Source organism: Rhopalosiphum maidis, chromosome 1, assembly GCF_003676215.2.
Source record: "Rhopalosiphum maidis isolate BTI-1 chromosome 1, ASM367621v3, whole genome shotgun sequence".
In the NCBI taxonomy this organism is placed as follows: Eukaryota; Metazoa; Arthropoda; class Insecta; order Hemiptera; family Aphididae; genus Rhopalosiphum; species Rhopalosiphum maidis.
The window spans coordinates 18,900,683-18,926,521 of NC_040877.1; the positions used below are offsets into that span (position 1 = coordinate 18,900,683).

The 25,839-nt window shown below is 29.1% G+C and overlaps 1 protein-coding gene across 1 annotated transcript in view; it reads right to left on the minus strand.

Annotated features, from left to right (window-relative positions):
• The window catches only part of LOC113548837 (hillarin), a 38,007-nt gene that overhangs the window by 9,686 nt on the left and 2,482 nt on the right, over positions 1-25,839 (minus strand). The window contains exons 2-4 of the mRNA XM_026949919.1: positions 21,787-22,574; positions 14,272-14,388; positions 13,972-14,168 (exon numbers count right to left, since the gene is read on the minus strand). Of these exons, the coding sequence (XP_026805720.1) occupies positions 13,972-14,168; positions 14,272-14,388; positions 21,787-22,350 (878 nt within the window). The 5' untranslated portion in view covers positions 22,351-22,574. The remainder of the gene's footprint in view (positions 1-13,971; positions 14,169-14,271; positions 14,389-21,786; positions 22,575-25,839) is intronic.

Sequence of the window (25,839 nt, forward strand, 5' to 3'; positions counted from 1 at the left end):
TGTATATGTTATACGTATACAGAGTGATGGCTATACTAATTTTCCAAGTCAATTTATGTGGATTATATAAATGTGTTAATATGTTATAATATATAGTTAGTATTTAAATAATAAAGTATATTTTTACAAACAATTTTTACTTCTTTTTATAATATCATAATGTTTATGTTAATGTAGTTGTGTGAAATTTACGCTTAAAAATATAATGAAAAATTAATGAACTAATAACTTATGTAGTTATGTCCTATATAATATATGTATTATGTTGTAGAATAAATAATAATAATAACATACTATTTGAAGATGAGTAATTCTAACAACAGAGATACCTTACTATTATTTTGAAATAAAAAAACAAATTGTAATTAGTGCGTGTTATTAAATGTTCTAATGGTTGTGTTGATGGACCGGCCGCTTAACACCATGCAGGGACGATGTGCAAAGTGCAATTGCTCCGTATTCGTATGTAATAGACGCCATGATGTGGAAAATTATCAGCAGTTCGCTGAGCCGGTAGCAATCAACCTAAAATTACGCGATTACCGGAAATGTGTACGATTAAACGCTGCCGATTCCGCGGAAATATAGTCGTCAAAACTATAGCGGCCGGAAATGAAAACCCGAAGTTTGCCGTTGGTTCTCGACTGCGACTACGCCCCCGTCATTTAATCAAACAGTTTAAGGTCGTGGCGTATGAATCAGTAGATATGTACGTTGTAACTATTAGCTATTATTATAATAACGGGTGTATGGTTATGTTTATCGTTCATATATTATAACTATTTGAGAAATTTATAAATAATCTAAATAAATAAATAAATAGGTATTTTAAATAAATCACATACTATGGAGCAGAATTAATCTTTTTAAAAATAAACAATAAAAATGACTGTACGATAATAAAAAAATCACTAATGGTTTTAAAAAAAATGTTACCACTTCCCAAATAATTTGATAGATCAACGCGTATAAGTACAGCCGTAAATACTTATATCATCATTCATCTATAAGGACTAACTGCTGATGATTTCTGAGCTAACACGAATAAATAGTAAAAGTTTCGTTTTTTGGAAATCTATATTTCATATATCTGAAATATAATAGTCATGTCAGCGCCAAAAAAATAATAATTAATTTTTATCAAAAATTATTATAGCGTGATTATTTCTATTGCATTTTATGAGTATTTGATGTAAACATTTTAATTTGATTCAAATCAGTCCTGTGCAATGCGCAATATAACATCGATTAATCAAATATTGCCCTACCTATAATAGCTATACATAGTACATATTATACATTATATGGAACGTTTGTTAATGGAACTGAGTTACGTCTTATAGGTACGCACGCGTATATCCGTATATGGCCTCCAAAAGCAACAATTGGTTCTAGGCGACTTGCAACCGCGGGTCGTATAGGCTTATCATCGTTTATGTCGATGAATAGCAATACAGCATACTTATAAGGCCGTACCTACTTATATATAATAAATTATTGTTAATTATTATTATTACTATATTATCGCCGTGTACTTCAATATTCATATTATATTATTGTGTTGGACGTGTATTGTATTATTGTCTATAGGATATTTATCGGATATTATGAGATATTATCATACTATAGAGTATAGACATGAATATACAATCGTATATATAGATACATCGTATTGTTAAATTAATGGCAAAATATATATTATTATCTCGTCGGAGATATGGATGTCGACGCGCGGGAATTTCATTATTATGAACTTTTTGTTTTAATTCATTGATAAATACCTATTTGAGGGATCGCCAACTGCCAACACTAATTATTTAGAGCTGTCATTATTTTTTTCTTCAAAATAAATCAATATAATTTTATTATTTAAGTATGTGATTAATTTTAATAGGTCCATAAATTGTTTAAAATGGTTATTGCTTAGAATTTGGAGTAATGGGTGTGTATAACCATAACCCTCGTCTATATTGGTTCGTTTTTAAGTTTAACCAATTTTGTATCCAAAGAAATTATTATTGGTATATTTAATTTATTCGAAAAAGGTCCAATATAAATACTTTACAGTTCTTAGAAACTTTTTACTTGCGTTACAACTGGCACAATATATTACAGTAATTATTTTTAATATCTGAAACAATAATAAAATAATTCAGTATATCATTTTAACACTGTTCTTGAGTGTCTGGGACACACTGGGTGGTATTGAGATTACAAGAGTAAAGGATTACAAGTTAAAATTTACATGTAATAATATATGATTGTAAAATAAATTAAACAATTTTTCAATAAGATATAATAGGTTATTATACACTAACCCATTGGTCGCGGGCAACCTTTTTGGACTCTCGGGCCACATTCACAAACTAAACAGAGTTCGGGGGTCAGACAAAAAAAAAAAAATATATATATATACTTAAATTCTTTACTATGAAAAAAAATATACTGTAAAGCTTTAAAATAATAAAATATATAAAAAAAATTCGTCGTTCTAGAACTTAAAGCGGGCCGGCCGCAGTTGTCGGCCGCAGTTGTCGACCACTGTACTAACCTATAGTAATAAATTGATTTAATAATTTTTTTTTAAATTTAAATTTGAATGCTATTATTTTCTACTTCGCGATACAAACCCAACTACTGTATTTAAATGTAAATAATACATTCCTACGCGCATACTCAATGTATGGGTTGGGTTAATAAAAGGAATCAGCCCAAGCGAATTCACTAGGTCAGTAATTCGCAAATAGTACAAACCACTACATGACAAAGAAATATTTTTATTTATTAGATTCGAGTGCTTATTTAAAAGATTTTTTATTAAAATAACTACGAAAAGGTTGAAAAAATTATGACATAATTGTTAAATTGTTGACCCAACTTGACTTGAATGCAAATCTAATACATTAATTTAATGAAAACGAATATTTGTTAAAAATTCAATAAAACGGAATTCGTTTTCATTTCGATTGGGATAATAAGAGAATTTCTATTATAAGAGAATAACTCTCGTTATGTACTAACTAAAAATACCTTCATAACGATAATGTGCACATCATGTACCTATATTTCATAGGTTCTGGATACCGTTTAGTTATTATGTTATTTAGTATAAATTGTATGATTCTGTTTGTACATAGTATTATATAGCGATATACATATTGATATATAAATATATATACGATGCGAAAAACCTGTTGTATCGACCACATCGATACCGCCGTTTCCCACGCGTGTTTTTACACACTCTGTGCACGGACCACGATGCGTGTTCAACTATAAAACGACCAAAATGAGTGTATCATATTGTGTTATTATGTTATACTGTTTTGTTTTTGATTTTTTTTTTCGGAGGATTAAAAAACAATTTTTCACCACGCGAGAGTGATCACGGGAGTTGGCGATAGCAAAACTGACTAAACGGTGAACACAGGTACGTTATCTGTACATATTATAATAATGTATGTATAGGTACTTTGCGGTGCGCGAAAACAATGACAAAGACGATAATATTGTAATGGGAAAATAAACGATCATCCGACCCGTAGAAAGTGCGCACACGCACGTATACTACGTATAGGTATATATATTTAACGCAATGGCAATATAATATATAAGGTACGCGTTTGTAAGCGCGGCGGAATGCGCGCGCGACTTTAGCCTATTTGCTAAGAGGCGTGACACGCACGCAAGTCGGTCGGTACCAATACATATAGTACGAACGTAGCTATACCACTGTACATACACGTGCAGATGTATAATATCACCAATAATGATACATTATCTTTATCCATACAATCGACAGAAAATATTAAAATTTATAGTGCGTGTATCATCATATGTACAGAATGTACAGTAATTGTGCACGTACTACCTTTTATACATTGCATTATAGTATTCGAAGTCCAAATTATGTCAGAAAATTGTGAAGTATTTACATGTTTAAATTGAAAATTAAAAAAATTCAATGTATCAAATTACATTTCAAACGCTATTTGCAAAATTGAATAAAATAACAATATGGCAGCGGTGTAGAAAAATCAGATTTTTGTGACATCAAAATTCGTAAATTTGAATTTTTTAAATAAAATGAGTTGTTGGGCATTAAATTATTTGTGTATAATATAATATATTATGTTATATAATCAACTTATTTAACATATAATTTTAACTTCTATTACCACCACAGGCATTTTTTAAAGTAGGTAGGTATTAATGATATTATTGTAACCTATTTTTAATTATTTTATTTTAATTTATCTTACGATATTATTAGTTTTTGTTATTTCAATTTGTTAAAATTAAGGGTTTTAATTTTAAAAAATGTATTTAAATATAAAAATTAATTTATGTATACAGTAATTTTATTTTTAGAGATATAAGAAACGTGCGATAAGTCTAGAAAAAACATCAATCGCTTTGTGCGTTTGTTAAATTTTAAAATCTTAAATATTTTAAAAGTACCTATAATTTTTTGTTCAAACTGAAAGATAAATAAGAAATGTCATATATCGACATGAGAAATGTCGATCGTCATCTAAAATGGTACTTAAGGGTTTATCTTTTAAGTGATGTTAAACTATTTTGGGTTCTATCAAAACATTCAAAACACAATCTCAATTTACTCCACCATATATGGTTTATGGTAGCCTATATAGGATCAAAGTTCTTTATAGGACAGTTAAAACTGTATTTGAAAATGATATGGTCAAATATATTAGGTACTTAAAAATTACAAAAACCAGAATTTGAATGAATTCGTGTTCCAACATTGAAGTATGAATTAATATCACGTTTAAAAAACTACTCTATATGTATGCTAATATTTTATAAATAGATAATGTATAAATCGCTGCAATAGTAGATAATCATATAATGCAATTTAAACATACTAATATTGTATAAAGAATTGCAGTTATTATTTACGGCAGTTGCTGTGTGGTCATTAAAAATAACAAAAAATAAACTTTTTGCATAATATATACTCGACTAACGTCAAAACGAAAAATTTGTCTTGAGACTTGAACATGTTGCAGTTGATAAATATTGAATAAAAAATACATAATACACTTATTAATGCTAGCATTAGTTGTATTTACTTTACAAAGGAGACGATTTATATATTTGTATGCATTCGTACATGATCGTATAAGTCGATTGCAAAACTAACGCGACCCGTTTCTGTCTCATAATACCTAATATAACCTAATACCTAGTTAATAATATATACATAATACAATGATGATGATGATAATATTAGCGACGACGCGACAGCCTGGCTTGTAGCACATTTGGAGACAACTGGTTTACAGCTTCGGTCACCTGCTGCAGTATGTCTATGCATATACGTTGTACTATATTACTTATCTAATGATTTCGAATTTACAATATATTTTTTAAATCGTAAATTATAATAAACAACGTTGATATTTTATTGACATATGTATTACATATTACAGTAGTTATTCGGCATGGACCCTATCGACGATAAAACTGTGTTTATTAATTATTTTATTATACAAATCGATAACGTCGTCTAACATATATCCTGTGCATTTCGTATTATATAACACTATATGGTATTATTGCAGATATTATACGGTCTATAAAGGGCCAACTACGTGCATACATAATACCTATGATTCGTGTAAACTTATTAGCTAATAGGTATAAGTTTTGATTAAGTCTTGATAGATTTAAGTTATCGAAATTGTTAAATGTTTTTTAATTTAATTATACTCAATTATCATCTGATCAAGTCACGACGATTATAAATATATATATTTAAAGTATAAAGTACCTATCCATATTCATCAGCATAGATAGTCTAATTGATTTAACATTTACTTAATACTTTGTACAGCTACTACTGTTTACTTATTGATTGAGTTCGTACTTCGTATATATAATGATGTAATTTACGAAGACTTTAATGTTATTCTTTATTATGAAAAGTATTGGACGAGAATTATCAATTATTATAACAGTATAATAGTGGCTGTACAATTTTAAAAACTAATTTAAACATTTAAAATCAATATTTTAACTACTATTATGATTTATATTTTATATTATTTTAATCGAGCATGGAAATAAATAAGTGGTTTTAAACTATTTATACATAATACAATTTATGTTTTTATTTATTATACTAAAATGCCTACTGTTTTACAGGATCGGATCCAGAGTAATTATTAGGGGAGTAATTTATATAATAGGGGTGGCCAACATGACTATGTACGCGAGCCACATGTATTAATGCAATCATATCAAGAGCCAAATTATCTAATCTGTACTTTTATACCACAAAATTAATAAAGATAGCTAACATCCAATAAATATATCAAATTACGAAATATGATATAAAAGAATATTAATAATAATAATAATAAAACATTTTTTTTTTTTATAAATGTATGCAAAAAAAATTAAAACTTTGGTTTTTGGTTTTTGTAAATAAGACCGCGAGCCGCATACGTCGATGAAGACAGCCGCAATTTGGCCACCCCTGAATTATATATTGTACAATATTTCTATTATTATATTATAATTATTACCATCGATTATATGTACAATATATATATCATTTATGTATTATTTTAATTTTATTATTTACATAATCAATGCTATTACTATAAATATTTCTTTAATTTTTAAAGGAATTAACTTACAACTAAAAATTAATAAAAAAACCTAGGTGCATTAAAAAGAACACTCTTTATTTAAAAACAATTAGTAAAAACTATTAAAAAACTATTGAATATTAATAAACCAACAATAATTATAAAGCGAAATGTAATTTTCTTTTTGTTTATGAAAAATATTCGACATATTTTGTTAAATTTGCATTTATTGATTCGAAATATTCAATATTTGTTTGAAGAAATTTTCATTGTAAATGTTATCTATATATTAATATATATATAAATTATCTCTGCATTAATAAATTATTATTACAATATGTGTTTGTGTGTCAAAAAAGTTAACTAAAATACATCTATTATTTATAAAACGGTGTGGATCTCACACTTAATCAGTAATTATTCAAAGAGATACAGACTTTAAATAATAAGAAAAAAATTGGTTTGCCCGGCAATACAACGTGAGTCGAGAACTCAATAATTTTACTAAATTATAATTTATAATATGTATTTAACAATATTTAATTATTGCATTATTACATTTTAATATGTATATATTTAATTTTAATACACACCATCTTCTTAAGCACATACTTAGGGTTATGAAAAAAAAAATTCTGATACTTTGTTCGGCATCCGTAGCGTCGTTAGTCGGCACAGTTAGAAATTACAGAATCATAAATAAAACTATCCGCTAAACAATGTATTTATTATGATTTAATGTAAATAAAAATTAAATATAAAATTCTAAACTATAAAATAACTTAATTTTTTTCATCGTTTGACATATTAATTAAGTAAATTGATTTTTTTTTCATGATTTGGGGGGGGCATCGCTCCCACGGCCCCCCGTGTATCCGCACCTGCTGTTTTATAGTTTATATTTTGTGGGAATTTTCAATGAATTTTCTATTAGCAACAGCTTCACGCATTCTATTATATACTAATGTTTTAATTGAATGCAATTATATTATTTAGGCCAAGACTAGAAGTTTTTTTATTTTTAATTCAGAACTTTTTCTCTGACTGCGCGTATTGCCATTCTAACTGATCCGAAACTAATTGACGTTTTTATTTGCTTCACGTAAAAAAAAATTATCATTCTTTCTTCTACCCTCTGCTGTGGATAAATTTGTTTGTCATGACACAAGATTTGAGTTTATACATTTAAACTGTAACGTAATGAATTAATATAGAAGTCTAACGTCGAAGCATAAAGATAATAAGGAAAAATAGTAATTGTCGGTATAAATGACTAATATCTGATTAGGTATAATATTTTTGTGAATTTCAAAAAAAATGTACCTATAACAAAAAGTATAAACAATAAATACTATATGCAATAGATATAGATACGTTTAGTAGATGTTTTAAATGTAATTTTATACATGTGCTGGCTAAGAATAAGCGATATAATATTTAATTTATCATGTAGAAATCATGTCTGCGAGATTGTGGTCTATGACTATTGTGTGTGGAGACCATTTTTGTTTGCAACTTTCTGTGGTCTGAACCTACACCGACTACACCCATCATGTCCTAAATTTAATTCAAGTAAGTCCTATTTAATTAATTATTAAAACACATATGGGTACAATTCATGTCGCTATTTTTGAAATCCTAATCAATTTCACGCATTACAATACTACTCGAATTCAAATAATCACTGTATTCAATAAATGGCCGGTTTATAAACAGTGTTTTAATTTTTTAATTTTGCAATAGTTTTGAATGAAAATAATAGAGTTCATTTTAATTGTTAATATAGTATATTCTTATAGACAATAGACTCCAACAACTGGTATCAACTACTATATATATAAGTTCATAATTATATAAATATCGCCAATGAAAATCTCATGAATTTCGATTGCATTAGCTTATAAATATTATTTTAAAAACCTACCGTGGAGTAACTATAAATAATAATTATAGTATGTTTATTGAAGAATAATTCAATCTAAAATATGAACAATATCGTTGTAACACCTGTTAGTACGAGTAGTATCGAAATACCTAAACCATACGGCAAACATATTATTACCAGATTTTGTGTTTGTTCATTTTTATATTATTTTTTTTATTTTTTGTTTTATAGCGAATGTATACTTAGTATTCACAGTAATATCATATGTAGTATCATAATATACGCTCGATATTTGAAAAAAAAAATGAAAGAAAAAAATGTTCCGATAGATAGAAATGAGATAGTCAAGGTCCGGTGCACAAAAAACACACTGCAGTGTGGTGTGTTTACCGCTACGTGCCGGTGTTTACCGTTCGGGTCGATCAAATGTGTTCCATCACTGGATCGGAACACATGCGGAAACCGTATGGTGTTATAGTATATAATAATATATAAGCAGCTATATGTAGCTAGTGGCGCGACTAGATAATATCTTTAGTATGAAGTGGGGGTGGTGTGTAGCATTAACGAATCGTGACAGTGTGACACTCCCCTAACGCCATACTATATATATTTATGTTATATAATATTTATTATAATGGATGCATTTGCATGTATTTAAAATATCTCAATACGATTTCGGTGTAAAATTTATGAGTTTCCGTAATTTTATCTATCTAAATATTATACTATACATCATGTCAACTGATTAAATTAAGATTCAATGAATGCATTATGTATTTATGTGCGAGTAAAAATAATTTATTTTGTAGATTATTACAACTTCATAATCTCCTGACCCCTTCCTCACCACGCCATTCAATCGGTCCACCTATCTATATACTTCCTTTTTTTTTTATTGAAATATCAGCTTATTATATTTTACAACTATTTAACTTAATTCGAGGTAACTAACAAAAAAAGTGGAAAATGTGAAAGGAGGGATGATTAAATGAGGAAACCGAATGAATTAACATAAAACATAGATACAACTGATTTTATGACTAGAATTACAGTAAGTTACCATGCTGGTGAGGTCAAAGGGGTTGGCTATTTGTGGCTATTGAAAGAATAGATATATATGAAGGGTGGTGAATTTGTCTGAGAGAGCGGAGAGTACCTGAGTACTTAGTACCACAAAGAAAACAAAAAATTCATATTACATATTTACATGTACTCTTTGTTGTGACACGTGTAGTGGGGTATCATTATTTTGTAGTATGTATAAATGAAAAAAGAGATTTATTTTCTTGTCCAAGTGGAAATAAGTAATTCGTGATCTAAAAAACAGAGAGAAATCGATCATTTTATACTATCAACTTTGAAGTATTTTGGAGTAGAGTTTTTCCGCCGCTGAATCATTATGGAGACAATTCTAAATTATTATATTATGTAATCTTTAATTACTCTACTGGAGAAACGACAACCCCTTTCCACTGCTCGGGTGACGACAATAACTTTCCCCTCGTTCGACTTGCTCGTGAATTATAATATTAAGAGGTATATAATTTATTTACGTAGACATAAATATATCAACTATATATAAGTAGTGAGTGTGTGCATGTACTCATAATATATATATACAATTTCATGGTTATCGTCGATCTCATTTTTTTTTTACCTTCTCCGCTGGTATAGTCCACGTCATACTTTCGTTCACGAAAACCAATATTGACGCGGTTATTAATTATTATTATTATTGTATTATCGATAATATTTTTTCCTAAATATACTAGAATAGCATAAAAAAATAATAATAATACAAAAAAAACACAAAGTACTTGTTTATTTATCTTTAATATATAATATGTATAGTGATTGTTGCGATTTCTCTGAATTACAGGAATTTTCTAAAGATTTTTCGAATATTATATTTCATTAAAATAATATATAGAACCACATCAAGCTGACTACGGTATCGCACGATCCTATAACATTATTCGTTCCGATTCTCATGTATGATGTATCACATAGTTCGTGCGTAATTTAAAAAAAAGTGAAATCCTGTACATAACATGCTGGAGTATATTAAGTATTAGGTGTAATTAAAAGTTTAGGTAAAGGATATTAATATAGTATTTAGTGAAGTACTGAAGCAGAATACACTTACACGTTGGTCAACAAAGATATAAATTATAAAAATTGACGGAAACAGAATATTATTGTCCCAGGCAATAGAGGGGTATAATCCAGGTAATTCGGATCTTAATAAACTCACAAATTAAATAAGAGAAAGAAATGTCTGTCACTCTGTTTATAATGGTAATATAAGATACGACTGGATACAGATCGTATATGATTAAATATATTTATTACAATATAAATAACCAACCAGTTTTCATAATTTTGATCGACGAAAGTGGATTTCGTATGTACCTACACAATTTAAAATCGAAAGTAGTTCATGTATACACAACCAAGTCGAACACACTAGAAATAATATGTTAACTGTTAAGTGTATTTTACATGTACATAATAAATTCCACCAATAATTTACAATTGTATAGCTAATTAAAATATTTATTATATAAGAAATGTACATGCTAATTTTTATATTAATACACATAATATTATGTATAGTGTGTGGACTTCGATTTAAGGACATTACACATATTTTAATAGAATAATAATAAAAATGTTGGTTATTGAGTACCTACGTATTTCTAAATATACCGTATTTAATTTATTACCTATCTGTTATAAATTTAAAATAATTATTTTATCGATTCAACACGCGAAAACAAAAACTGCAATCTCTATTAATACCACGATTACAAAATAATATTTGTTGCATTTGGTCAATATTTATATAATTATTAATATTTTATTTATTTATGTTTTCCAATCACTAAAAACCGCAGGTTTTCTATTATTAAGCCAAAAGTATTAATAACCGTAAAGTCAGAAACGCTAACTCAATATTAATGATAAAAGATAAACGATAAACGATACAGGATTTAGAAACTCTCGACAGTATTAACGCATGACTCACTACTAAAGCTGACACCTCATGTTTTCGTTAACTTAACCGTGAACCTCGGGGGATATTCGCATGTCTTAAGAATTTCTCCCGCGTACGTGATTTCATAATTTTTCAGTTACCTACCTACACGGCTATACAGCTTTACGGAGTGATACCGCTGATACCGGTAAACCGTAAACACACAACAGCTATATACTGAGTATATACCTATAAGTATAAGTACAGCAATTACATTATTATCATCCCGTCCATAAACATATCCAAGCTTTACTGACTGTAGTGAAGCCGTGAAGGGGCGTAGCTGTATGTATATACGATATACCTACATAAAATGTTATTATTATTCTGTATAAAAGCCGATATAGGTACGCCTATGAATACCGTAATCATCACTACATACGAAACCATATATGTAAAAGATCGACGTGTTATATCTATGGCACGAATCGTCGATTGAGCCATGCGAAGAACAAAAATGAAAATGCGCGATTGATATTGCAGACGGCGCGGTGTTGGTAACTACTGAGGCGCTTTTATAAACCCGCGGTGCATAATATTCACGAAACGCGCACGGCGATACCGCGCGATGAGGATCCTCGCCGAGCTGCATTCCATTGAAGTGAACAAACCCGTCCAGGACTCAGTTTCATTACGTCCATAGGGGGCATCATTTTATACACACACACACACACACATATATAATGTAACATATAAATATAAAATATGTAATATATGTTTAATGCGTTTGCCGACGGACGTGTGTATATAGTGAGTACCATGTACTCGTACCGCCGACGAATATTATTATGTGCGCACTATGTATAGCAGTATAATCTGGTTTGGAAATAATACACATTATAATCAGGTATCATAACATAATATTATGCATGTAGGTACCATACATTCCGTTAACCCACCCACCCCCTCACATAATAAACAGACCTCCGTCCGGGCGACCAGTTCACTGTTTCCGTACCTACAGACATTTATGATTCTATTCTATAATTTTTCTTTTGAAAATAGGATTTGCTATAGAGTTCGTAATATAATACAGAGTAATTCACTACTTTAATCCTTTAGTAATGAATTTGTCAAAATTACGATTTTTCAAGAAAAAAAATATTTTATAATACTTAAATCTTTATTTTTATCCTTATTTAACTATGCATTTCAATTTTTTTACTATGCAATTACTAATTAATCAACACTCAACAGACAATTTAGTAGTACAAGAACCATATTTTGTTTGTATTTTTATATTCTATAATCTTCTTTCTATTCCAATCTATACCTCCGAACTACCAAAAAACACAGAAGACAAAAAGCAATGCCTTATTATTCGTTCCTATCAATTCGTGTGACTTAATTATCAATCAACTTAAAAAAATAAATATTTAATACATATTTCACAATTTTGAGAACTGGCCTACGTTAACAATATTATTGTACAATTTAATAACACACTAATACTAATAACATCGTCTATTCTATAGATACACTTACTCGTATTATGTAACAATGATGCCAATAATGAATGTAATAATGAATATCATTTATAAGTATATAACTATATAGCCGGTCATTTTACTTTTCATTTGACGTCCATCCTTAATCGCTATATGGTTTCGAATGTAACAAAAAATGATTTTTTTCTTTCACAACAATTATTTTTAAGCATATTGTTTATTGGTTATTATTATTATTGCTGTTGTTGCATTTAAAACGTGAAATAACTGCACTTAAAAATAATATTTTTTAGTTAGTACTAATTTTTTAAGGATTAATTAATATCTTTGGGTAACGTAGATTTTTGTACTTAAAAATAAAAAACTTTAACCCAATGAGTTACCTAATTCTAATAGTTAATCATAATACTTAACATTATATGATGTTGTTTAATTCCTTTTTTTTAACTATACTATACGACAGAAACATATTAAAAAGATTAAAGGTTTCAATACTTCAACGTTCAATCATACACTTGTTAAAAATAAAATGGTGGTAAATCTAGTGCTAATTCTACAATTGTTACACGTGTTTTAATGAAAAGAATAATAGATAAATTTTTCTTATTAAATGTTGAGAGACTATGTAGGTTATGCTATGGTATGCATAATGGCATAAATGCATGATAATATACTATAAGTTAACTATACCAACAGATTTTTTTTGTTTAGGTTTACAACTTTATGGCTTCTAATTTCAATAGAAAAGTTTAGTTTTATGGAGGTATTATATAGTTTGATGTTAATTATGTATATATGATGTATATTATGTATTGAGCCTATTCGCGGCAACATAATATTTGAATTATAACATTAACTGCCAATGTAATATTGTGTAAAAAAACTCCAAAAATGATTTTTTGTTAAAAGATAACCGGTAAAAATTGTGATTAATTGTATTATCTACTATTTAATGTTTTATCCACAAATAGCTCTTACCTCTCGTGTTCTAAGAGTTTTTTGGTTAATGACTCTTTCTTTTTGTCCCTCCTTAGTGTCATATTTTTTTCAAGATTGTCTCGTTCTTGTTGTAACTTTAACGTGAGAACTTTTTGTTCATCCGGCCGTTTTCTTTTTGTTTGAAGTTCCTTTTCGAAACGTATGGTCAGCCTTTCCAATTCTTTTTCCCATTCGTTCTACACATCATAATATCAATATGTTAAGAAAACATGCATTTAAAAAAAATATTTATTTTTACTTTGACAAGTTATATATTAAAAATATAATAATTATTCTCACGTTTATCTCTTCCTTAATACGATTGTCTTCGGCTTCCCGTTGCTTCGCAAACTTCCTGTACAAATCGTCTTCTTCTTTACGATGTTTCATTTCTAATCTAGTCTGTTCGTCTTTATCCTATAAATCCATAAAATATAAAACTATTATTAATAAAATAAAATAGTAAACTTATGTCGTAAAAATAATCAACTTGCGCAGTTTTAACATTATGAATAAACATTAAGTCTGGAATTAATATTCTATGAACGAAAACGTTCGGATTTGAATAAAGCATAGGTGAAGTGCAGACAAAACTACTTTTATACCTTATTATACATATATATTTTAATTAATAAAGAAAGACAATTTAATACCTTTTGATAGCTGTTAAAATTATAATATACATGGTAAAATAAAATAAAATTTCTCTAAACTTTTAGTTTGTGATCGCATTGCAAAAGAAATATCATATCTAATAAGTAGGTACACAAATACACGACACAACGCCACGACGGTATAATTTTTGTTTTTTAATTAAATACACAATAAATACTATTCCTGTCAAATAGACAAATTACATTCAATAGATACCTACAGTTCTTGTCTTACACACTCGTAGTATCGGTTTCGGAGTATTATACTAAGCACGTTATTACGTTAATATGAATATATTTTTCTCGTAAGACATTACTTTGGTAAATTCCACACAGACCAGTAGCAATAAGCCAATAATGATTACTTAAGATGCGATTGCATAACCAAAAACCCTTATCAAAAAAAAAAAAAGAAGAAGAAGGAATAAAAGACGTTTCCGTGGGCACTGACCGGATGTAGGTCTTGGAATATGTTGTCGTGATGACTCATATACTTTACTAAAATACAATTTATTCAACATATAAGTACTCATAATATCGATGGTCGCAAAAATATCACAGAGTTCGCACCTACTTATATCATATGCTATTACCACTTAACAAATTAAACTGTATATATGTAATATATGTACGCAGTACGCATACCGCGTCATGTCCAGCCGCACTAATATATTATTGTCAACGCATATACCTACGCGTCTGTCAACGTACAGCATAGGTATACAGCTGAGCTACCTGGCCACGACTACCTTACGATTATATTATACGCGTACGAGTGAACGACACAATATAAAAACGATTGTGCGCCGTGTGTATCTACTACCCATATACATCGCTTTATAATAACAATAATAATAAATACCTAATAATAATAATAAAATACATGTACATAAATAGGTGTGTGACCGGCTGACCTTAATATCGTAGTGCCTTGATATTGACATTGTATAAGCACGTAAATTTTTTGTCGATTTTTCACGCCTATAAATCACCCAACTCTATATATTTACGCATCAGTATTCACCTGGCGTACCATATAGTATTATTACTATTACTATAGTATATACCTATATATTATAATATAAAAGGTATATATATAATATTACAGATGTAGATATACCTACCTATATTATACCTACGTATAATATTCGCAAACCGGGCCACTGACGCCGCACTCGAACAAATCGTATATGTATAGATGAGTAATGTGCATTAAGTATATTATTATGTGCGACCAACGTCAAATTCGAAAATGTATATTTTCATTATATTATCATAATCATATGTATAATGTATAATTTATTTATTTCGTATCGCCATCCCCATCAATATCAATATTCCGAAATGTCTATTGTAATATTATAAAGTTATTTATTTCCAAAAAAATAAAATATTTATTGAATTTGGAATTTGAGAGGAAAAATGTTAACTACATGCAAAATAGACGGAGACGGGAGAAGTTTTATTAGACTAACACAAATAAGGAGAAAGAATTAAAATTTTTTTTTGAACCCGATGTCTAAATTCCTGAAAAGTCAAACTCAAAAAAGAAAATAAGATTACTTCCAAAAAGGGGGAGGGGAATATAAAATTCGTAGACATACGTTGAAACAAAACCGGTTCACGGCGTGGTTGGACGAAGAAAGTAATACACATGTATGTATGTGTATCCACATTGTGCATTTATATTATATATATTATCTATAGGGAGGTGATGATTGAAGCATGACGTCATGGATACACAATACGTTTCGGGGTAAGTTCGGCAACATCGCACGTTAATATACATTTAACGTGTTGAGTCATTGTATACCTAGTTTTTATTTGAATTTTTAATTGAGCAAAACAGGAAACCTGGTTACTTTACGTCCAATAACAGCAAAACAATAATATTAAATTGTATACAAATTAAGAATGGTCTCGTATGATTTGGAGTTATTATATTTAATAATAATTAGTTAAATTATTGCATTAAAATCATTCAGCACGATGTGCGGTGCACCCTACATCGGTCGTTTTAAGAATAATGGCGGGCGTATAATTCGTTTTATACGTTCGTCAGCTGACTACAATTGCAGAGTGATCATGGGATTGCGTTACGCCTTTTTTGGTATTATAATACATACGTACAGGCACATACCATAAGTTTTTTTCTGGGTTAGAATAAAAATCCAAGAATCATGAAATATTATCTGCCGTGTACAATCGCATCATTTAAAATAATAATAATATATTAGGTATTATACATATATTGTGTATGGTTTATCGTTTTTTGCAAAAATACATGTTTTTTAATCGTGTAGTCCTAGATTTAAACGGTTGCGTGACATTCGACTTTGAATACTATACAAAAAAATCCTTGGAATGCTTCACATATTATAATACATCTATACGGTATACCTCTTATAAGTTATAGAGGACATATATTTCAATTATTCCTAAATTCCTATTATTTAGAATAGGTACCGCAAAACAAATACAATTAATTTTTATTTAATGTGACCCACACAATATTAAATATTTCACACATGTTAATTTTTATCGTATCATTAACATCTATCGAGTTATTATTATAAATTATAATAATAACTTTTAGTAGTACGCATCAGTGATTAAGTTAAGAACTTGTATAATTATTGACAAAATTTAAATTCACGATTTATCGTTTGTTTTTATCGAAAGCTTCTTAAAATATAGTATTTTACAGTCTACGTGTGTCAAGTACTGTTACAGTATACGGTATATACTAAATCTTGTAATTATTATTAATAGGTATAATTACGTAAGCAAATTTCAGATTAAAAAATACTTTGATAACCTAATGACTTAAATAACGATAAAAATAGTATTGTTTTTCTAATATTGTTGTTTTATAATGACATCAAATTGTGTAAAAAAATATTTTCAAACACATAATTATTTTTAAGATAATGTGTGTTCATTGTTAAAAGAATCCCAATATATATACTAAGTATTATATGGGACAGTGCACCTCCGCCTTATATTTCACCGTACAGGAAATATCAAGTGCCTCAAGGACACAGCTAATCTAATTTGTTCAATATAGCTATGGTTTAGTGCAAAAAGCATTTAAACGAACACGGTTTAGCTTAACTTAACCTTACTTATATATAGATATCATTTATGCGTATGATAATGATATACCCGTAAATTGTAAAACTACAGGTTTATAAGTTTATAACATTGTATTGCTATCGTCATCACTAATACTATGAAGATGGTTTTGTTTTCTGTTTACTGCGGTAATAATTTTTTTGCATAATATGTCCTTGTGGTGTTGCGCGAGATTTCTCGTACTTGTAGGCCGAAAAGACCTAACCCATGTCCCCGCTGCGAAAACAGCGTATATGTGATGGAATGTGTCACACACTCACATATATAGCTACATATTATTTTATTGTTATACATAGGTACGTCTAAAACGAATTCGTGACGGCTGTTAAAGTCACCGCTGTGTCGTTCGCAGTCAAATGATTCTATATTGTCTTAACGTTTACATGCGAACTTCGACATAAAAAAATAATATGTTAAATCAACTCTCATTACCACAATTTTTTTTAATTTTAAAAAAATCAATTCAACTCAGTATCTATATTTTTATTTTTTATTTTTTCCGTCCACCGCGTCTTCTTTTTCATTTAATATTGTTATTATTATTATTATTCGTATTGTAATTCCGTTTCAATATTTACCGTATCTAATACACAGTGTGCATATATATACATATATATATATGAGCCAAATAAAGCGTGAACTAGAAAAATAAATTGCAATAGGTCTGCACACCACAACTAGAGAGAACCGCAAAATTCTAAAAGAACACTGTCATTGCACTTCATTCCCTGAATCGACATTCCATTCACCGCGCACAACGATCAGTGTACGACGGTACGCTACCTGTACCACCACCACCGGTATATCTATATAGACGTTATCGTTGACTATTATTAATATTATACTATAGTACTATAGACTTCTATGTAAGTATGTAAGTGTGTGTGTGTGTGTGTACATAGTGTGTTATACGTATGAAAATGACGGGTCTTCGTGTTTCAACCAAATTTATACACTCAATAAGTCGTAATAAAATTAATCGTCATGATTTTCCGCCCGGCATTATAAACTTATGTCTGAAATGTGAATTTCCTTAAGACCTGGCCTGCACGTTGGATTTAGCCGTTTGATTTCTTTTCTTATTCTTATTTTTTTTTCTGTGAGATTCGTATAATATATGATATGTATACTGTAAATACCATAGCAAGGATGGCGCCCAACCATTTCCGACCGAGTACAACAGCTGGATGATTTTATTTTCACTAAGAAAACATCCTACTTCCTGGATGATCGTTTAAAAATTAAATTCATCTTATTCACTTTCTTATTTGGCAAACAATAACACTATAACAGTAAGAGATGGTCCATCATAAAGTCATTATTATTTTTTTTATTACATCATGATTTTTCTAAGTGGAATAAAATTATCTAAATAATTAACCAATTTTTTGAACAACTTTAAAATTTATAATTATAATTAAATAAAGTGAAATAAGGAAATTCTAACATGGGAAAAAAAAGAACTCAACATGTTCTTATTGACTAAGGTACCTAATGAAAATAATAATAATTAATATTGTTATATTTATCTAATGATTCTATTATAACATATAATTTACCTAAATATTTTGCTTTTTTAAAATAAAAATATAAATTGAAATATTCGATATATTGAAATATGATTTCTTATGTTATAAGTACCTACAAATTATAATGCCTATGTTATATATTATACTTTATTAATTTTTATGGAATAGAATAATTTTTTCAGCTCCTATACTCTATTCTCTATTGACTATTTCTGTTAATAAAATAAAAAAATTGTATTGAAGTATTTAATAGCAGTACCTACTACTTTCCTTCTGAGAGTAGTAAATTAACTAAAGAGTTCTAAGAATCCAGTATTTGAGTGAAACACACACACACACACACATATTCATATAATATACTGGTAGTTGATGGAGTATTTAACTATTGGGTAAATGTTTTTCTTTTATTTTTAATTTAATTAATGTGTTGAAAAAACTATTAGAGAATGACAAATAACGATAAAAATAAAACATATTTCATGTATTTTGCAAGTTTTTTTTTTTTAATTACAGAAATCTTGGAACAATAAGTTTTACAGACTTACAGTAATTGTTTTATTTATATATAGTAACTATATATTATACTGCTTTATAAAGTAGTAAAAAACAATTATTAATTTCGATAGCAAATCCACTTTTGTACGTAAATTACATTAATAATGGTACAATACACATACACAGTTTTTCTTTTAATATATTATATACATAATAAGTACTGTAAGTAATATAGCCATGAATTTCAACATATTTCAATTATGGGAAAAACGATTGACGAATGATGTGTTTAAAATAGAAAGAGATTTGGATGTTAATATTCTAAATATTCCAAACGTGTGCAACGCGTAACTCGAGTGTATTACATAAAAAAATCTAAAAAGACCTTTCGCCGACTCTTAATTGTTTTAACCACAAATGGTTCGCACACATGATAAGTAAATGTACACGTAAGTGTAATAATGTATTCGTTGTATTGTTTCGAGCTATGCAAATGATGTTATAGTACATGCGTATACAAACAAAACATTCGAAAATAAATTAAATAGACAGAAAAAACTTAGTACCTATAGACGTCAAAAACTATTAAGCGTTTCAATTTTTAATGCATACAATAATATATATTATTGCCCTATACTTATATCTGTATGACTGTATACATACAAATATAAGGGCCGAATAATTTAACGTATAATTGTATTTATTCGACCAAGACGATCATTATATCTCTTGAATAGTTGAATTACAATAATATTGCAAGTTTTAATATCCGTGCGTTTTTTAAGGACCATATAAGGAAAACGTCTTTATTTATTGTATTATATACGCCTTCATAAAATAATAAGTATACTATTTATGTGTAGTTGTAAAATATGGAATGAATATAACTTTAAACTTGTAAATAGATTCATTTTTTATACGTAGCTGATATAATAAATACATAATACGTTACATCGCCAGTGCAGGGTGCTATCTCCTCTGCAGTATTTGTCTCCGTCGATAAATTATAATTGTTTTCAATAAAAAATCAATCTTTTAAAAAATGGATACGTATTCAATTATGTCGTTTGTTCTGATTTGGAATGCTTGTTTGTTTATTTAAACTCTATGTTCGTGTCAGGGGTGTATTTATGGGGGGCTGAAGGGAATTCAGCTATCCAATTCCAGGAATTGTTTATTAAGTCTGCTTATTATTTAAATTGTAGAAGTTCATTATAATTTAAAATACCTCAACCCCTTCCCAAAAAAATTTCTAAATAAGCCTCGGGTCTGTGTTAATATTATGTGTAGCACTAATTCGAAATTTCCATCTCAAGATCCTCTCCTAGTGCAAGAGTTAGTGGCATTTTTCTTGTACAGTCCATCACTCACTACAGAATACGTTCAGATATATCTGCGACACGCACAGAAGTAGAATAGCCAGAATAAGTACACACAGTTATAGAGCTAATACCACCATAGCGGGATTTACAAAATCAACAATAATACCTGCCAGTAAATGGGTAAACTTAAAATAATTTATGATACCGGTTAGTTATAATTTATAATTTATAAGCGCGAACACCTATTAACAATGTCGTTTTTTATATAAACGAAACATAATAATTAATATAGGTACCTATTATATACGCGTATGCGGTTAACTTTGTGATAATATTTAAGAGAAAGTCAACCCCCTACATTTTAAGAAATTGTCGGCGCCTAGTAGAAAAAATTCTGCAAGAAAGCCGCTCATACTACCGCGTACCAGTGGCGTGCTTAGTTTTTTTAAAAAGGGGGGATATTCATTTTTGACTTGTTATAGAACCTAAATTTTTTTTTTCATATAGATAATAAATCATTAAAAAAAAATTCAAAAGGGGATGTGACATCCTGATCCCCCCTGAGCGCGCTACTGCTGCGTGCCAATCGCGCACAGCGCCCCGAAAGCACAAAACCATATAGCAACATATTAAGCACCATATAATATAATAATAACAATATTACACGATCGGAGCACTCACCAGATAACAGTGTATGGGCTTCTCCCGGACACCGTTCTTGTTCGGGTACGATTTGTGGAGTTCGGTGGCGCGGAGCGCGTGCGCAATGTGCAGCGCCGAGGCGTCGAACCGGCCGTACTGGTAACCGGTGTCCGGGGTGGACGATCCTATGTACGGCGCCGGTAGCGGCGACTGCGCGCGGTTGTTGGGTGTCGAGCCGTTGAGGTGCTGCTTGATGTTGAGCGCCTCGGCGTCGAACGTGCCCTTACCGCTGCCGCGTATCTGGTCGTTGACGTAAGACGTGGACTTGGGCACATTGAGCGCGCTCCTGATTCCCACCGACGTGCCGTCCAGGTGGCCGGGCCCGATTTTCGGCACGTGACTTGAACAGTACACCTCCTTGTCCTCCTGCCGGTGCTGGTTGTTGTAGTACGTCTTCAGCGTCAGCTTCGTACCGCACACGACGCACTTGAAGCACCCGCTGTGGAAGAACGTGAAGTCCTTGAGCGGGCCCACCCTGTCCACCTGGTACACCGTCTGGTAGCATCGCAGGCACGTGCTCTCGTAAAAGTTCGACCGGTACATCGTGCTGCAGCGCGGGCCACTGCGGTGTCGCAGTCGGGGCGACGGCGGCGGCGGCAGCGAGATCGTGCGCGTTATACACCGTACGCGGTCCCTCGCATCATATTGTAATCATTTCGGAAATTATGTACTCGGCGTAGTTATAGTATGATATTGCGCGACAAATGTTCAACAAACTGCTGCAGCAGTGGCATCAACACTATCCGGCTGCGGGTAAACGTCGTCGTCTGCAAAACACAATAATATTATGGTATAATTAACAATATGTATACTATAATAAATCCGAAGAAAAGAATATCCTTAAATGGGGGCGTGTACCGGTTGCCTTAAAAAGTCAAAAGTACCTTTTTTTATTTGCCAATCCTCTCCCCCCCCCGAACTACCTACAGTAAAATGGACCAGTTGCCCTCAACCAAATTTACCAGTTGTTATTATATATATGACTATAATATCATTATACAAATCAATAAAATAGGAAAGGTAAATATGTAATAATAATTATATTTAAATTTACAATAATTAGGTATTATAGTTATAATTTTATTTATACGCGTCTAAAATTAAGCGCTCTGGTAAAGTACTCCATTTGTACCAGATGAGCTATTATTATTAATACAATTTTCATTATTTTTATGTACTATATGATTATTATTTATATATTTACCTCCTCTATTTACAGATCGATATTATAATCTCATGTATATAATAATATGTAAGGGCAACTGGTATATTAGTTTGAGGTCAACTGGTACATTTTTAAATGCCAAAAACAGCCGTTGAGGGCAACTGGTCAACACCCTTAAATGGTAGATCTTATAATATTGCGATGACGATACTTCAGTACAGCTCTGGTATCGAAATAGTTCCCGAGCTCTTACCCCATTAACCGAATTCGTCGCCATTTAATAAAAGTATTTTACTAAGGTGAGCTAAATTAGTTTCCTTTCTGTTAAGTTCTATTATCAATTATTTTTAATAAAAAAAATAGTTCATATTTATTGTACTATTGTCATTTAATGTCACTACATAAATATAAACAAGCATTATGCCGTTATTAAGGTACGTGTTATACGTATTAATATTAAATGTCGATGCGTACATACGTATGATGTATCTACTTTTTAAAATCCTTTTTCGACTGTAATAATAATTATTAGTTAGAATAAGCTAAAAAAAAATATTAAAGGATGAAAGTAGTTCCCAGCATCTATATAGTTAAAGGTATAATTGAAGCACCTAAATTTAAAAGGTTTTTTGGTTTAGTAACCTCTCTCATACATTTTATAGCGTATGATACTAGTAATAGTTGAATAACTACAAGTTACAACCGTGTCAACTGTGAATATTTAATAATAACATTACAGCATCTAAAATACAATTTAAAACATATATGTGCATATACTGCATATATCATAGGATAATTTATATTTAATGGTTAACATAGTATAAATTCATCCGTTCTAGCTACATATTAATATGCCATATGATTTATACTATTAAATAATATAAATATATATTTATTTTTATTTATAAAATACAAATTTTATTTTTTTTTTTATTTATATTACACGCAAAACATGTTGATTTTAAGCTTAAAAAAATAATCAATAGTATTTAAATTCAATATTAACTAAAATAAAAGTATAGTTGTAATCATAAGATAAAATATACCTTAAACAATTAATTGAATTAACAAATAAAAATATTATGACTCCACTTATAGGATACATATAATATTATAAATTTGTAAGTATAATATATATATATATATATTAATTATACTTCGATATTAATAATAAAATAACTCGACAAAGTAAATATATAATAGGTACTAGGTATGCCATCTGACTTATTAAATAATATATTAATTTCAAGTAAATAAAAAAGTAAATTAAACTAAAAATATAGATAACTGGTTACACTTATTAATAATCCTATACAACCAATAAAATGAAAAAATGTTGTATATTATTTTAATATGTTACTATTAGATAATATTCTATTCTATATATTTTTTGCTTTAAAGTTCTCAGTGTTTAAAACTAATTTTAGTATTTTTCTAGGTACACCATCACTGATAAAACGCGAGTGAATATAAGCAAACAGTTTTTAGCTATCCCTAATACCTGCAAGTGATTATTTTAAACATTTAAATCATTTGTATTTTGACTACCTTAAAGTATGTTTGTTTGAATTATATAGAATAGAAGTCTATAAATCTCCGTTTGTTTCAAGTTTAAACAAAAGTATTGTCATTAAGCCAAATATTGTTATTTTATTATTAATTCTAATCTTTAGATCAAATAATATTATAATTTGGTTTCTACATATCGGTTATTACTTATTATTTCTTACCTGAAGTTCAATATATTAAAAATGATATATTGAGGCTATAATCTGAATTACACCTTCGTTTTTAAGGAATTTAAAATACTCAAAATATGCATTTGAAGATCAAAAACAGTAGAAAGAATAAAAACAAATAAAAAACAGACATACTGTTGGGATATCAAGATATTTTACACATAATATATAACAGATGGGTAATTATTTTAAAAATGTATGAAAAGTACTTATTGTTACTTGACAGTTTCGAATCCTTGAAAATAAATATGATATTTAATACTATTATTATTATATAAATATGAAATGTATTATGTCATTATACATAGTTACCTTTTTTATAAACATTAATTAATCTTTATGGGAAAATATAATAAATTATAGCAACAAACGTTAATTATAAACTTTTTAAGAGCCATATAATGTCTATTCAAACTAGTATAATATTTTATTTGATGCGTTTTTTACAGTTATAACTTTTCATGCGTATTATCATGTACGCAGATATATAGAATATACGTCTACACAGTGTACCTACCAGTACAGTCTCTGTAGTAGGAATGTAAACCCCTCACAAAATTCATTCGTTAAATATTGAATATAATGACTAGGATATAACAATATAAACTTGAGTTTGCGATTTTGACCGGATATTAACCAATAACGTTTTGATTGAAATTATAATACATACTGTATTGATAAATGCAAGACAAATTTGTATTGAATTTGTAAACATATGACATAAACAAACAAAATATATAAGAATTTTTCACATTTAAAAATGTATTATTTTATTTTTACTGTTACCTAACATGTATTGTATATACTATATAGAAAAATACTTTTTATAAATTGAATTTATTTCCGAAATAGTTAAATATTTCTTATTGATAATATAACAAGCAGTGCTATACAAAACAATAATTAATGCATATTCTTAGATTCCGATTGAATTTTCCAGTATTTTTCCAAAAAAGTTTAACACTTACTTTTACCAAAAATACTTTTCATATAAAAACAATTTATATAGGTACTTTATAATAATTAATTATTGATGAGATTATCATTAAATAAATGAAAATTATTAAGTGTTGCAAATGTGCCGGTACTGAAATTTGGATTTGCGGTTATTAGAAAAAGTTTTTTCAA